A 13,920-nucleotide genomic window follows, 5' to 3' on the forward strand; every position below is an offset into this window, starting at 1 on the left:
TGCCGATAACGGTAAAATTTATATTTGTGAATTTTCTTAATATGATTCATTCCTATAATGACTATTTATATTGAACATCGCACTGGTGATGCAGATAGCCGAAAGTGCTTTTATCTACCCAAACTGATATTTATTGTCCGATATATCGGTGCAGCTCTAATCCACATAAACAGTTAAGAGGAGGAGAGAGCAAAAATATGACACAAACTAGAATAGAGTCAGAGTAGAGTCAGCTTAATGTGGCAATAACCACCACACCAAATCTCTTACTTTACATAGTAAAGTTTACATTATATCGGTTGAAAAACCTAAGCTTGATTTGCCAAGAACCGTTCCAGAGAGAAAATGATGCACAGCAATAATAACTGTGGTGTGTTGGAGTAAACCGGGTGGTGAAGACTTCAGCAGAAGACCTAGCCAGGAGCAGGGCGACTCCAGCAGCAGGGTTAAGAAACGCCTGCTGGATTTGTTTTACCATGCAGCTAATATGATTCCACTAAATGCATTTCTGAAGCTTCTGGAAATGATCCCCTGGTCAGAGGAATTCCTATACCTAATAATAAAGCACTCAGCGATTAAAAGTGTGAATAAAATAAGTCCTGCAGCTGAAGCCAGGCTGGCAGCAGAACGCCACCCACGCTCTCTGGGGAGGGGGAGAGGAGACCCACAGCAGAAACAAAAGGACAAAGACACCCTTACTAAGAGTTTATACAATCCTGCAAATTGATTAAACGGCAAAGGGGTGGAGAGAGGCTAGCAATCCAGACTACTTACTGATAGACTACACACGAGTGGTGTGGAGGGCTAGGAAAAACACTTCACGGATTCGGCTTGTTTACATCACAGCAACACTGTGGGAGTACAATAACCTTCATCCATCTGAATTTTGAAGAGAGAACATAAAGTACATACAGCATGTATACACCACTTCGGAAGACAGTCCAGAAGAACATCCTGTTTCAGTTTTGTAACATTGTACAAACGTTTGAACAGAATACAACCAACAGAACATTTACAACTGGATCAAAATGTAAAACGGATATCTTTAAGATTTAATTACGTATGCAAGTTTAAAAATAAAACCGGATGTACTGCTGGACCAGTATTTCCATCTTGCGAAGCTATTTATACACTGGTATGTGAGCATTGGTGAATTTGTATTTATTTATTATATTTATGAAAAAGTGTTCAGTTTGTATAACAATTTGAGTTTAATTGGAAATTTCTGAGTAAGTCTCTCTTATTTGCATTACATTTAAACTGGCTTGACTCCACAAGTCCCGATCTATATTCCTTCAGTATGATTTAAGAATATTTTAAAGGAATCGAAGGAAATACTGTATGTTAACGTGGTCCGTATTACAACTTTGTTTTCATTTCATTTATGACCTAGAAAGGGTATGGTCTACATTTCTTACACCAGAATGTTATTTTACGTTCCCCAAAACACTGTTTATTTCCAAGTTTAAATTAGATTTAAAATCCCATATATCTCAAGCTTAGACTTTTGGACCTTACTATATATCAACTTCCTCACATAAACACACAGACGGCCTAAAAAACGGCTAATAGAGGTGGATTAGTTTGGCTTAAAGCATTTTCATAAGAGCACAATAAATTCATTCAATGTTAATAAACATGAAAAGAAAGACAGGCTGAGGAGGAAGCATGTCTAATTTTGAAGTGCTGGATGGGGATGTTGGTAAAATTTGGGAGATTTCTTTGGATACATCACAAAAATAACAAATTTAAGACAAAAAGCAGAAGTCAAACATGCATGACAAATGCAAAAGATTGTTTTATCTATTTTAACAATATATTGAAGCCAAACCAAATAACAACAACAAAAATAATTTTAGTTAGAGGATATAAAACAATATAAACTTAAATAATTTTTTAAAGAAGCACTTTAAGTGGTTAACTCTGACATTCGGAGCATTAACATTTCAGATGTGTGCATTTTGAAAGTGGGAAATCTATTATGTGGATATACCCTCTTAAAGCAAGCGAGCACTAACTAAACCAAGAGGGGATTTTTGACTCTCCTGCATCCCTCTCACGCATGTATCTTCTACAGCACTCGGAGAGGAGCAAACAACCTCAGCAGTGCCAGTCTGCCTTATGAGGGTCAGACGAAGGGCTGTGGATGTATGCCAGATTACACGAACGTATCTGTGCAAACTTAACAAGGCTGACTACTGGCTGCAGGCTTAATGCGTTTACTGTATGTGCGTGCTTGAAAGAACAGAAGAAACTGGGCAACTTTAATGTGAATAGAGGAGGATCTAACAGCGTTGCCACACTTGTCTCTCTTTCTGTGGCTTTTTTCCAAGGTGAAATAGAGGGCGATATAAGTAACCTATATTGGTGTCTTGGTTAAAAAACTGAAAAATGACACAATATTTATAGCGCGTCAAAGGACCCAGTGGACATTATAAACATGACTTTGGTAGGCAACGGAGAGAGAAAGCGTGTTATGCACTTGCAAAGGTTACTTGTGTCATGTTTAAATGCAGACCAATAAGACATGCAACATGTTGTGGTTAGATTGGTTAAAAACACGTGCAAATCCATGATAAAAAAGAAGGGTACATGGGACTGAAATCTCTATCTCTATGTCAGACACAAAATAACACTGCTCTAAAATGTATTTAAAAGCAGACAGAACTTGTAAATATGTTTTCTATATATACATTTCTATTTTGTATATATGTGTATGCTGTTTTCATTGTATTCTTGCTAAAGGCATTGAAATGTTTAAAAACATTATGTAAATGTAAAACATTTATTCTGTTAGAATTGTTTCAAAATGTATTTAGTTTCGAACATTAAAAGTAAAACTTAAAAATAACTGCTAAATCGAGCCAAACTCTATTCCTTGTAAATTTATCTTTGTAAACAGATAAATCTCAGCTATGTTAGAATGTGATCTGATCCTACAGCTTGCACTGGAGGATGTAAATGTATCATATGCGTTTGTGATTCTCGGTTGAGCCTCGTGTCCTTATCAGTGGGCTGGTGGAGTGGACTGCGCGCCAAAGGGAAAGAGAAAAGGAAAGATAAAGTCTCTCTGTCACCGGCGGAGTCGAGGGCAGTGTACAGAGCCCCGTGGTGCCTGTCAGCGGCTGGCACACCGACCCCACCCCGCCGCACCGGCCACCAGTGTTTAATCCATGTTGGAAGCGTTAACATTAAACGACCTCCTGGGTGACAGATCTGCCACGCGAGCCTACTCCCCGAGGCAGGACGCACCCCGAGTGTCAGCTCGGCTCACGGCATACGCGCGCATGCGTCTCCGGGCCGAGGCCACAGGCGCCCGGGGAGAGTTGTCCTCTGTGACTGGAGAGGTGGCGAGCGTGTTAGTGCTTCCCATTACAACCGCGCAGACACAAAAACGCACACAGACATGTGCGTCAGGGTTGAAGTCATAGTGCGTTTGTTTTAAGTCGGGACTAAGCGCGCAAGAAGTGCGGCCGCGAGTTGTTTACTGTAGGCTACATTATGCGCCAAAGGAACAAGCATATTAAATCTATATGCAAAATAAACAATGCAATATGTGAACATGCAAATTAAAAAGCGTTTACATGGATACGATGCATATCAACACATTTACACGAGTTGTATAAATGTTTAGGTAAAAAAGTGGTCCACGGAGACTTTGAGTGAAGGATGGAGTGTGTGAGTGTTGAAGCTGTCAGTCTGAATGATAAGAGGGGGGTGTGCGGGGTCACGGCAGACTCAGCATTGAGCCCCAGGAGCGGCACGATGACACGGAGCATACATATCTCAATAACAACACTGACACTGTCAAATCTCTAGCCATCACTGCGCTGTTAGCGGCCGCTCAAATCCACCTCTTTAATTATTAATCCCTTTCTCAAGAGTTTCAGGAAGAGCCCGTGCACATATATCACTATCAAGGGTTCGCCCTCCTGTCATATTCACAGCACAAACTCCCTGACAGATCCTTAAAACCCACGAGACGCACAGTGGGACCTTCGCACACGTTGTATTTCTTTCAATATAGCTGTCCGGTAAAACTTGGGAGTAAAGTGAAACAAAGGTGATGCAGAAAGAAACTCAAGAAACGACTGTAGTGTTTTAGTTCGAGCTGTCAATCAATGAAATGTTTGGGTTATTTAATAGGTCTACGCTGACTAAATAATGAGATGAAATGCAAGTATATGCACACTTCAATATTTGCAAAGAAAAGATCTCAGATGAAGATCATTTAAAATATTATTGAGGCACGAGTAGGCTACATCTACGAACAAACACGACTAAAGACAAATATATATTGATCTATGCACATATTTAACATGCTGGCTTATAGTATAATTATAAAATAAACGTTTAAAAAAATTTAATGAGCTATAAAAATAACTAAAAGCGCAAGCACGTGCATCTGCAATGCAATGCAAGAAAAAATACCAAAACAATCAGGAGAGCCTTGTGTTTTCCAGAGGACATCACACAAGTTAAACGGTATACCCCAATCGGGTCGTGAAAATGCTATCACTCTAATTCTGAACGTACCAGTAAACCAGTTCATAGCGTAGACACTGTAAAGCATCCCCTCGGGACCTATGAACCCGTGCAGACCCTGCCCCGATATCATGTGGCCGTTCTAGACAGAGACGGAAGGAAAGAAAGAAAGAGAGAGAGCGCGCGCGCTCCGTCACAGCTGCCAACTGTGTTTACAGCTGCACGACATCAAACATTCATCAGATGCCATCTTTACAGTCTGTGATGTGAAGCAATCAGCATTTCACAGGCTGTCAAATGATGTAGGAACCGCTTGCTACCTGGCAGTGTCAAAAAGGGGAAAAAATCAAACGCGCGTAAACACGCATGCGCGGTTTTCCCTTCAGGACTACTGACGGACGGAGCAAGATCATGTGTTAAAATATTAATTCAACTTAAATACTTAAAACATTCGAATGACAGGAGTGCTCTAAATCAGATTTCATGTGTAAATAATCTCTTACCCCCCACCCTAAGATGTCCTTTCAACTTTATCGAAACTACAGAGTTCGGAAACGCAGCAAATTCGGCCTGGCTGGGTAATGCTCAATTTGCCTGTGGTGGAAACTTTCTGGAGTCTGTTTGTTTGGTGTAATGTGGTGTAAGAAATGACTTTGTTTAACGCTTAGCATCACAATTGTCGTCGGTCTTCACTCGGCAAATACCTGATCTAGTGTTCAGACTCGGAGAGGGTGTTTTGACGGTGCTATAGCGCCATCTACAGACCGAAGTGAGACGTGCAGCTGAGAACTCTGCGTGACCTCTCTGCAGTCTCCACTGATATATGCCACATTCATCTGTCCCGGTCTAAGTGCAGGCCACATTTAAACTGTGATATTTTATGAAGATTTTATCCGCCGCAGACCTTCTCTTGGACTCACTGCGGTTGTCGGACTTTATAAGTGCTGTTTCTGGGCTCATTACTGTTGCATAAACAAGCAATAAAAAATATTCATGTAAGTGCTCCATCTGGTTAGAAGAGCACGGCTGCACATGTTTTCAGAAGATATATCATGAGTTTCTCCTTAAATGCATATGAAGATCCCTGATGGGACTGTTTGTAAACGCTGCCTGGGGAGCATGTAAACCAAGACTTTAAACAAACACTCATGGAGATCATGTAATAAGAAAGAATACATTTTCTTATGTTGTATTTTGTCTTACTTCATATATTAAGAGGTTTAAAACGAAACGTCCATACCAAAAATACTAACTAAGAAAAACTATTTCAGCAGTGTACTTTTAGCTTGCTGACACACGGTAGGCGATTTTGAATATTACCGTTCTGTACAAAGACAACATCCAACTAAGGGAGGACCATAAACAAATTGCAAAGACTAAATTTAATCAACTGAGACTGACTTTACAGGTGCACTTATCCAGAGACACAAACAAAGTCATAAAAGCATTTTCTTCATCTAACTAGGAATAAACTATTATACAATATCCAAAAGTTTTCATGCATACTGTATATATACACAAAAGCAGTGGGTATTCAAACTCAAACATATGCACCCACACACATATTTCCCACTCTCTACAGATGAAAGCAGCATTTGCCAGAGAGAGGGAGAGCGTCTGTAAGCGCTCTGCTGTGTGCGGGTCAGGGTGGTGACCTATGGGATTTCCAGCACTGGGGTGGGAGTGTGTTCTGGGAACAGGCGCTGCCTGATCAACCTACAGACCTGGACAAAGAAACCGCAGCACCACAAATGCATTATAAGTTGCGTAAAGTGTAAAAGCTTATGGACGGAGACTCCACTGGCCGTATGAATAATGTATAGTAATGTATTTTAAATATATGTTTGTAAAGTAAATAGTCTCCTCTCTTCACTTTCCACTTTGTACGTTACATACGAAGTATACAGTCCTAAGTTATAAATTAAATGGATGAAACCCTGCAGACGATTGCGATGATATGGATTGGTAAAGCGAACGAAAGGCACAGTCTCCTCTAATTATGCATTTCTTAGAGGTAAGCATCTGTCAATGTCTAACTCTGTTACCTTATTACTGCAGCCTACATATATACGTACACCTAGAGAGCACCAGAGATGGGCGGAGAGGCGTTCGCTGAGCCTTGAGGGTTACACATTGTTTCATAGGCGTCTTGCAACATGTATGGTAATTACACATGATGAGACGTTACAAGAAAGTATGCAATTGGTCTTAAATGCTGTAAAGAAAATAGATCAACAGTGTATGGTTGAGATCCACCCCTCCGGCCTTTTGTTTCACAGCCCGCCCAATTCATGCAGGTGCCCCATTTCCATTTTTCCTGTCATCTCCATATCTCAGCATCACCTGCATAGCTCTGAATGCAGCGGTGCGGAAACAGGCCACATGCTAGCGGAGATGAAAAAGCTATTCTTTTCATTTTCGACCCCGCGTGTGCAGACAGCGCTAGGGCTGGTGATAGGACGTCCCACGCCTCTTGCCCAGCCTGACACCCAGTCTCCTCAGGTGGATGGGCGTGCACACCTCCAGCGACTCCCCTTGAGGGAGCACTGCTCATTCCAGCAGTGTGATGCAGCGGCGCGGGAGACTGCAGATTACACTATGGTTCCCTAAAAGTACTGGTCCTAAAAATATCTGCCTGGGCTTATAATGCTTCTTTGATACAGTAAAAAACAGAGCAGGGAACACACTCTGGAGCAGATCATTAAAGTTCAGTCGGATTTTTGCTGGTGGCTTTTATAATATGAGAAACGCACACAACAGATTTCCATTTAAAATATTTAGAAAATCTTAAAAAAATTATTCGCTTCCGTGAAATGACTTTAGTTAAGAGTTTTTAGTAATTGTTTTTGTTTGTTTAAGATTCCTGTTATGTTGACCCCAAGTGCAACTTTGATATTTGACTTTTAATAAGCATCCTGACTGTCTTTAACTTTGAGTCTTAAAATATAGTCAGCAAGAAAATATTTCCATTTTTTATTTCACATATGCTTTCCCCATGTACACCTACTAATATTTTATAAAAAAATATTAGGTAGGTAAAGTGTGAGGAAAAATTATAACTAGTGTAATTGATCATATATTAAAACAATTGTGGGGTCAATCCCAAACATTTAATAATAACTACAATTTGCACATAACAGGGCTAATATTTTCTTTGTTTTACCTATAAAACAAAATTTTGTTTGTTTCTAGATTTGTTCTTGTAACAAAGATGCCAATAGAGCAGAACTCTCTTGAACATCTTACACAAATAATTTTAAATAAATATTTTTTACATTTTGATTTAACTAGAAAATTAAAGAAGAATACTGATTAAGGAAATTATTTCTAGTGTTATAATATGAATGAACAAAAGTAATGCTACCACATCACACTTTTGTTGTTTGCTACAGTAAAAGGAGTGTAGAGATTAAAAAGGCATCAGGATATGTTTAGGACAAGAATCAAACCTTCCCCTCCCACATTAGCACCACATTTCAACCGTGTTTACGCCACAGCAACATTGCCAACTAAATGACCACAAGAAAAGGGTATAATACTCTACAAAAAAATCTACTTTTGTGGATTATGGCTGCTCTGCTATTTATTACACACAAAAATAAATAATTGCTTCTCAACACCTAACAGTTGCACTCTGACAGGGCAGGGCCGAATGAACACTGCCTGTCTCCATCTTGTGAAAAGTTGCTATTAAGTAGAAAAGCAATTTCTTTAAAGAGGGATTACACAAATACGTTGACCGACCTCAGGTTACTAAAAGGGCCACAGAGTTGAAATCTTATAAACAGAGTGGTACGGGGACTTACCAGGAAGGCTATAATACTCCTCTGCGTGTTCTCCCATTGGAAGCAGCTTTGAATATACTGCAGCGTATAGAGAATGGCCGTGCTGATCTTCCTCACTCGATAGATATTACGTGCTAAAAGCTAATGGGGACAAAGCAGTAGTTAGCAAGATGTGCCTAAGGACGTAATGCTCACAACATGACATTCACTCAGGTGTAAATAGGCTTTTAAACTGAAGGTTCATTGGTGATAAATATTTATAAGTCAAGTCATCTTTGGTGTCTAAAGAGCTTCGGGCGGCGCTGGAGGAAAACTAAACATAACGAGTCTCTAAATAACAAACCTAATATTAAGAGAAAGTAATATATATGGTGCCAAATTATCCTGTAATTGTCGCAGACAAAGCTCACCTTTTTGTTAAATTTTGGATTGTCCTCTGCAAACTTTGTTTCTTTAGGATGGAAGGTTTTAATGCCTGCTCTGACCTGGTAAAGAAAATCAAGACTATTACAGATTGTACTTTTAGTAAGATTAGAGAATGTGTTTCAATAAATTAAATAAATTGTCAATTTTGAAGAACTTTGGAGAAACATTCAATATCGTTTGTGCTAGATTGAAAAAGTGCAACACGTTTTACGACTCACGTTATTAATATTAATTAATTATTAATTCTCTTGGATTGTAAAAAAAATGGTAATGTAATGCCCTCTTTAAACTTACTGAATTGTAGATCACATGCAGCTCCAGTGTGATGCTTCCTTTGGCTGCCCTAGATAGGTTATTATTCTTCAACGTTCTGGTGATTTGTTGACCATCAGAAATCTAAGGCAATGTTGAGGTATGTTAAAAAGCTGTGTCCTCTGTACCCATCCATTAAAAACTACATTCTTGGTGTGGTACTTACACTCAGCAAAGGAATAGCAACTTTTCCTAGGAAGTCTGGAGCTTTGTCCCCATCATCCTGATAGACTGTCAACACCAAAACATCATGGATGTCCTTAATTGGGCTGTAGACACAATGAATGTGATATCACAATATTACTTTTATAACATGATCCTGTGCCGTGATACATGAAACAGCGCTACATGTTACTGTACTTACAATGTCAGGACTGTTCCCCATTCAGGATTCAGTGTTTTGAATATCGTGTGGGTTTGCAGTTTGCTATTGCCAAGCTCAAGGATACAGAAGGGGTCGCTTTTACCTGATGACATTAGATATTTAGAAATGACCCACTATTCAATTATAATTCAATATCAGACCATGATGGATTCAAAGCATACACGTACCACTTAAATCTGTTGATGGAAGATCTGTGGCCTTTAGCAACTTGACTTGAAGATAACCAACGTCCTTCAAGTCTCCCAAAGAATTTTTCAAACTCTGCAAAAGCAAAAATTGAGCACAATCAAAACACTTTTCTGTTCTAATCCATCTAAACCAGTGGTTCTCAAATTTCTCAAAATATCTTCTATTAAATATAAAGAAATTCATCATACATTTTATTAAATCAAACATCAGAAAAAAAGACCAATCAAGAGCATTGATGTTCCAGCATTGTGTAACTATGTTTTTGGTGTAATTAAAATTCTAAGTTTAAAGCTTTAAGTCTTTATTTGGGGGGGGCGCAAAACCATGCACTTCACACAAAGGGGATCTTACAATAAGAACAAACCACAGATCTAGACCATACAAACTACAAAAAACAACATGGAAAATCATGACAACATGAAAATGAAAAAATCCATATGAAATACTGACATAGTGTTCAATCATCTTCTGGTAGGTCTTGGGATTCTCTAATGGAGCAGGTTGCTGGTCTGAGATGGATGCACCAGAACACGGGGTCAGTGTGACCAGGAACACAAGTCGGCCCTTGCCTGGGTCTAGCACACGAGTATATAACTGCCTCTGATTGACAGGAAGTCTGGCCAGTTCAATGTCCAGCCTGAAAATAATTCAAGTTATCAGAATTTGGTCAGCATGAGCACAGATTTATAACTGTAATGGATGTGCTAAAAAAAATCTTATATTTGCAATACAACAGAAAAACAACAATTTCTGCATTGCATCTAAAATTATGTCAACGAAACATATTTAGGACTAAAGTTTCACCAACCTGTATGTTATATATTATTAATGTACAAAATAATGTTTCTTTGTGTTGTGATGGTCTGTTATATCGCTCTCAGGTCTTACTTACATTCCCCAGCACTCTTCAGATTTTCTGCCCCTTTTACAACAGACCTCAACCACCAGATTGTCCTGTGCATCCTGCAACTGGTTAAAGTCGAACGACTCTCTCCACTGCGGGTTTGCCTTAATACATAGATTCTATGGCATAAACGAGAGCAAAAGACAGAGAGAATACGTTTTTAGGATTCTCAGAACAGAGACAGCTAACATGACAGGTATATTAAGCCTTATTCAGTAAGACTTCAGTAAGACATGTGGTGGAGGAGGGGCGTCCGTCTTTCGGAGAACATATCCTCTCTTCTCGCTGGGATTATAAACTCTGACAGCATCCAATTAGAACTAGTTTTGTTCAACAAGCAAACATGCCCAAATAGAGCCAGGGGGCTCTAGAAAAAAATGACATGAGAACACAAAACTAGCTGGTTGGAACCATCGAGGGGGAAGGAGGGGGAGGTAGATCAGCAAGGCATTCTGGGTATGCAAATGAGCTGAACAAGACGCTGCAACAGAAGCATCAGGAGAGACGCCCTGCCAGACACGGCCGATCTAATGAGTAGCCTCTTCTGTCACCGGAGCACTGAAGCCTGAGAGGAGTGATCCAAGGGGGGAAGAGGGGAAGGGGGATAGAGGTATGTAAGGCGAATGAGAAAAATCTTAAGCGGGAGAGAGAGGAAAGGTATGTGAACTAGTAAGAAAGAATGGGAGGAGGAAAGAGTACAATGAGAGAAACAAAGGACAGAGGTTTTGAAACAAAGAGAGAGATGAGTGAAGCTGGGATGATGATGTAACAATAACAGCAAATGGAGAAAGAATGAGGAGGCCGATGATCTCACCTTACTTCTAACCCTCTGGTCTCCTACTCTGAAGCGCACGTAGATGTCTCCTTGACCGGAGTCGACCATATCCTGCCCTTCGACCAGGATGACAGAGTAAATGCCACTCCAGACCTGATTTCTCTGTCCACCCGTGAGCCTTCCAACCTGCGCCTGGCTGATCAGCTGACCCTGAAACAGCCAACATGAAGACATGCATAAGATTTACATCGCTGGTGTGACAATGAAAAACAGGAAATAATGACATCATTTTGAAATCACAGCTTCTATGTAGACATACTTTAACATCAACAACACAGCTACGTGTATATATTACTTGAACACATCAAAACTGTTTTGTAAATGTTTTACAGTACTATGGCTTACTTAGTTACGTTTTCTCACTTATGTTACTCTAATGAATATATTTTTGGTTTAATTAACATTCTAAGTTAAAGATATAAATTTTTATTTGGGGGGGCGCAAAGCCATGCACTCTACACAAAGGGGGCTTTACAATGATAAAGTCCGAGAACCAATTATCTAAACCATACAAACTACAAAAAAACAACAAGGAAAAACATGACAACATGAAAATGAAAAATAGACGGTTTCAGCAGCAACAACATAAATGTTATGTGGCCCAAACTTAACTTCCGGAAGATAGACGTAAAGAATCTATAACTGTTGAATAGTTTTAATTAACTAAAGTTAATATACAATCAAATATTAATAAAAATTAAATTTCCATTTAACTGTTATTGTAACCAAACACAGACCAAATGTTAACTTCGGGCCAGGCATGTGCGTTCAGATACCGTCTATATCACCATCGTTTGAAACATAAAATGACCTTAATTACTGTCAAATAAAGTCAAACATTTCCCACAAAATCTAGGTCAAATTTTGATATTATAAGATTACCGTTGCAAATCTGGGTAAGGTAAGTTTTGAAGACAGATGTTTGCTTACTTTAACACCACAAAAATTGCAGCTTTCATTACCATACAAAAGCAGTATTTTCCACAAATTATGAATAAAGTGTGAAAATACAGTTATTGTATTAAGGATACATAAAGTGTAAGCTATACAACTTTAACAAGAAAAAAGGAGTTTTCAAAAAGAATTCTTAAAAGATTTCTTCAGCACAGAGATTATGTTATTAACGTAAAAAAATAGTTCAAGAAGAAAATTACAACATTCTCCTGTGAGTATATCCATGGTTATGTACTGCTTGTAAACAAAACAAACTGGTGAAAAGTGTATTTTTAGAAAGTTTACAATATAATTTGAATACTACTCATATTTAAAGATGCGCTGATATATAATATAAAACAATGGTCCCTCTACGAAAACTAGAACAAAACCAGAATGACAGTCTATTTCTTTACTCGAGGGGCGCACCAAAATGCTTTATGCAACTGAAAGCTTCCAAAACCTGCTGGTCAAAATGTGCATGTGATTCTGGCACCTCGGCGAGAGAAAACAGGTCCATCAACAAGACTGCAGATGGATAAGTACACAGTACAGATATGACTTGTGGGCTGATAGCCCTGCACTTTGAAAACACACAGCATCAGGAAGAGGCTGGTCTGTTCTGCCAGTAATCACAGAGCAGAGAGCTGTTTTCCCACCTGGCTGCTTAGAGAGTGTGACAGGGCCTTTGCTCCGTTAGAATCACACAGCAGACAAACCGGCATTAACATTTAACGTAATGGCCGCATCTCCATAAACAAGCCTTTTTAAAGAGCGGGGAAGATGAAGGGGGTTCTTACATAGGGAGCTGAGAGAGAAATATAATATTCATCCGAGCCAAGTCTTCCCAAGTGTTTATTTTGGACAAATTTGTGATTGGCGTGGCCAATAAAACAATTCCGCTTAAGAGTAAGTGGCCCCTAAAGACAGGCTATTTCTGGTGCTAAAAGAGCTGGGGGATTGCCTCCATATGGTGGAGCAGCATGGGGACATGAGGACAAGCCCAAAGCCGTATCCATTTGGCTGGAGCTTCAGTGCTGTCCGTCCACAGCTGTGATATTACATCCCAACATCTGGGTTATAGCTCACCATGCCTGGGAATGAGCCATCACAGATATCCTCAGCATCTTACACTGGCATAGTGCCTCAAAGTGAACACACACACTCTCTCTCCAGACTCCATCAGAAGAAAGAACCACATGCTATGTGCCAACATTATTGCTTGTTTCCATCCGTGAGGCCGTGATGGAGAAAGTGTGAGAAGAGGTAAGAACTGAGAGATGTTCAGCTTCTCCTGATAGGTGTCAAATAGAACTAGGTCTCAGCTGTTTTGGCAGAGGACACGCTGGAGTGTAAACATCAACGCTAGTGCTTAAGAAACATGTACTGAGCTATACCTGATCGCACAGTGTAGTGGGAATCTATTTTGGGCGAATCTCACAAAATGTCCGGGTCCATAAATCACCCCAACATCAAAAGGAAGAAAAAATAAGTTATACTGCTTGAATAAAATATTTGTGTACTTGGATTAAGTACCAAAAGAATCTTAATAGTAAGCTTTAACATTTTTTATGTAAAATTGATTTGGGGTGAAACATGAATAATAATATAAGAATACATAATTTTAATAAAATTAAGCCAACATATATATATATATATATATATA

At 39.3% G+C, this 13,920-nt stretch overlaps 1 protein-coding gene across 1 annotated transcript in view; it reads right to left on the reverse strand.

Annotated features, from left to right (window-relative positions):
• The window catches only part of mctp2a (multiple C2 domains, transmembrane 2a), a 38,962-nt gene that overhangs the window by 15,619 nt on the left and 9,423 nt on the right, over positions 1-13,920 (reverse strand). The window contains exons 9-17 of the mRNA XM_079465486.1: positions 11,301-11,471; positions 10,475-10,605; positions 10,033-10,219; positions 9,561-9,654; positions 9,373-9,475; positions 9,175-9,277; positions 8,991-9,092; positions 8,681-8,755; positions 8,292-8,411 (exon numbers count right to left, since the gene is read on the reverse strand). Coding sequence (XP_079321612.1) covers positions 8,292-8,411; positions 8,681-8,755; positions 8,991-9,092; positions 9,175-9,277; positions 9,373-9,475; positions 9,561-9,654; positions 10,033-10,219; positions 10,475-10,605; positions 11,301-11,471 — 1,086 coding nt within the window. The remainder of the gene's footprint in view (positions 1-8,291; positions 8,412-8,680; positions 8,756-8,990; positions 9,093-9,174; positions 9,278-9,372; positions 9,476-9,560; positions 9,655-10,032; positions 10,220-10,474; positions 10,606-11,300; positions 11,472-13,920) is intronic.

Source organism: Barbatula barbatula, assembly GCF_947034865.1.
Source record: "Barbatula barbatula genome assembly, chromosome: 10".
NCBI lineage: Eukaryota > Metazoa > Chordata > Actinopteri > Cypriniformes > Nemacheilidae > Barbatula > Barbatula barbatula.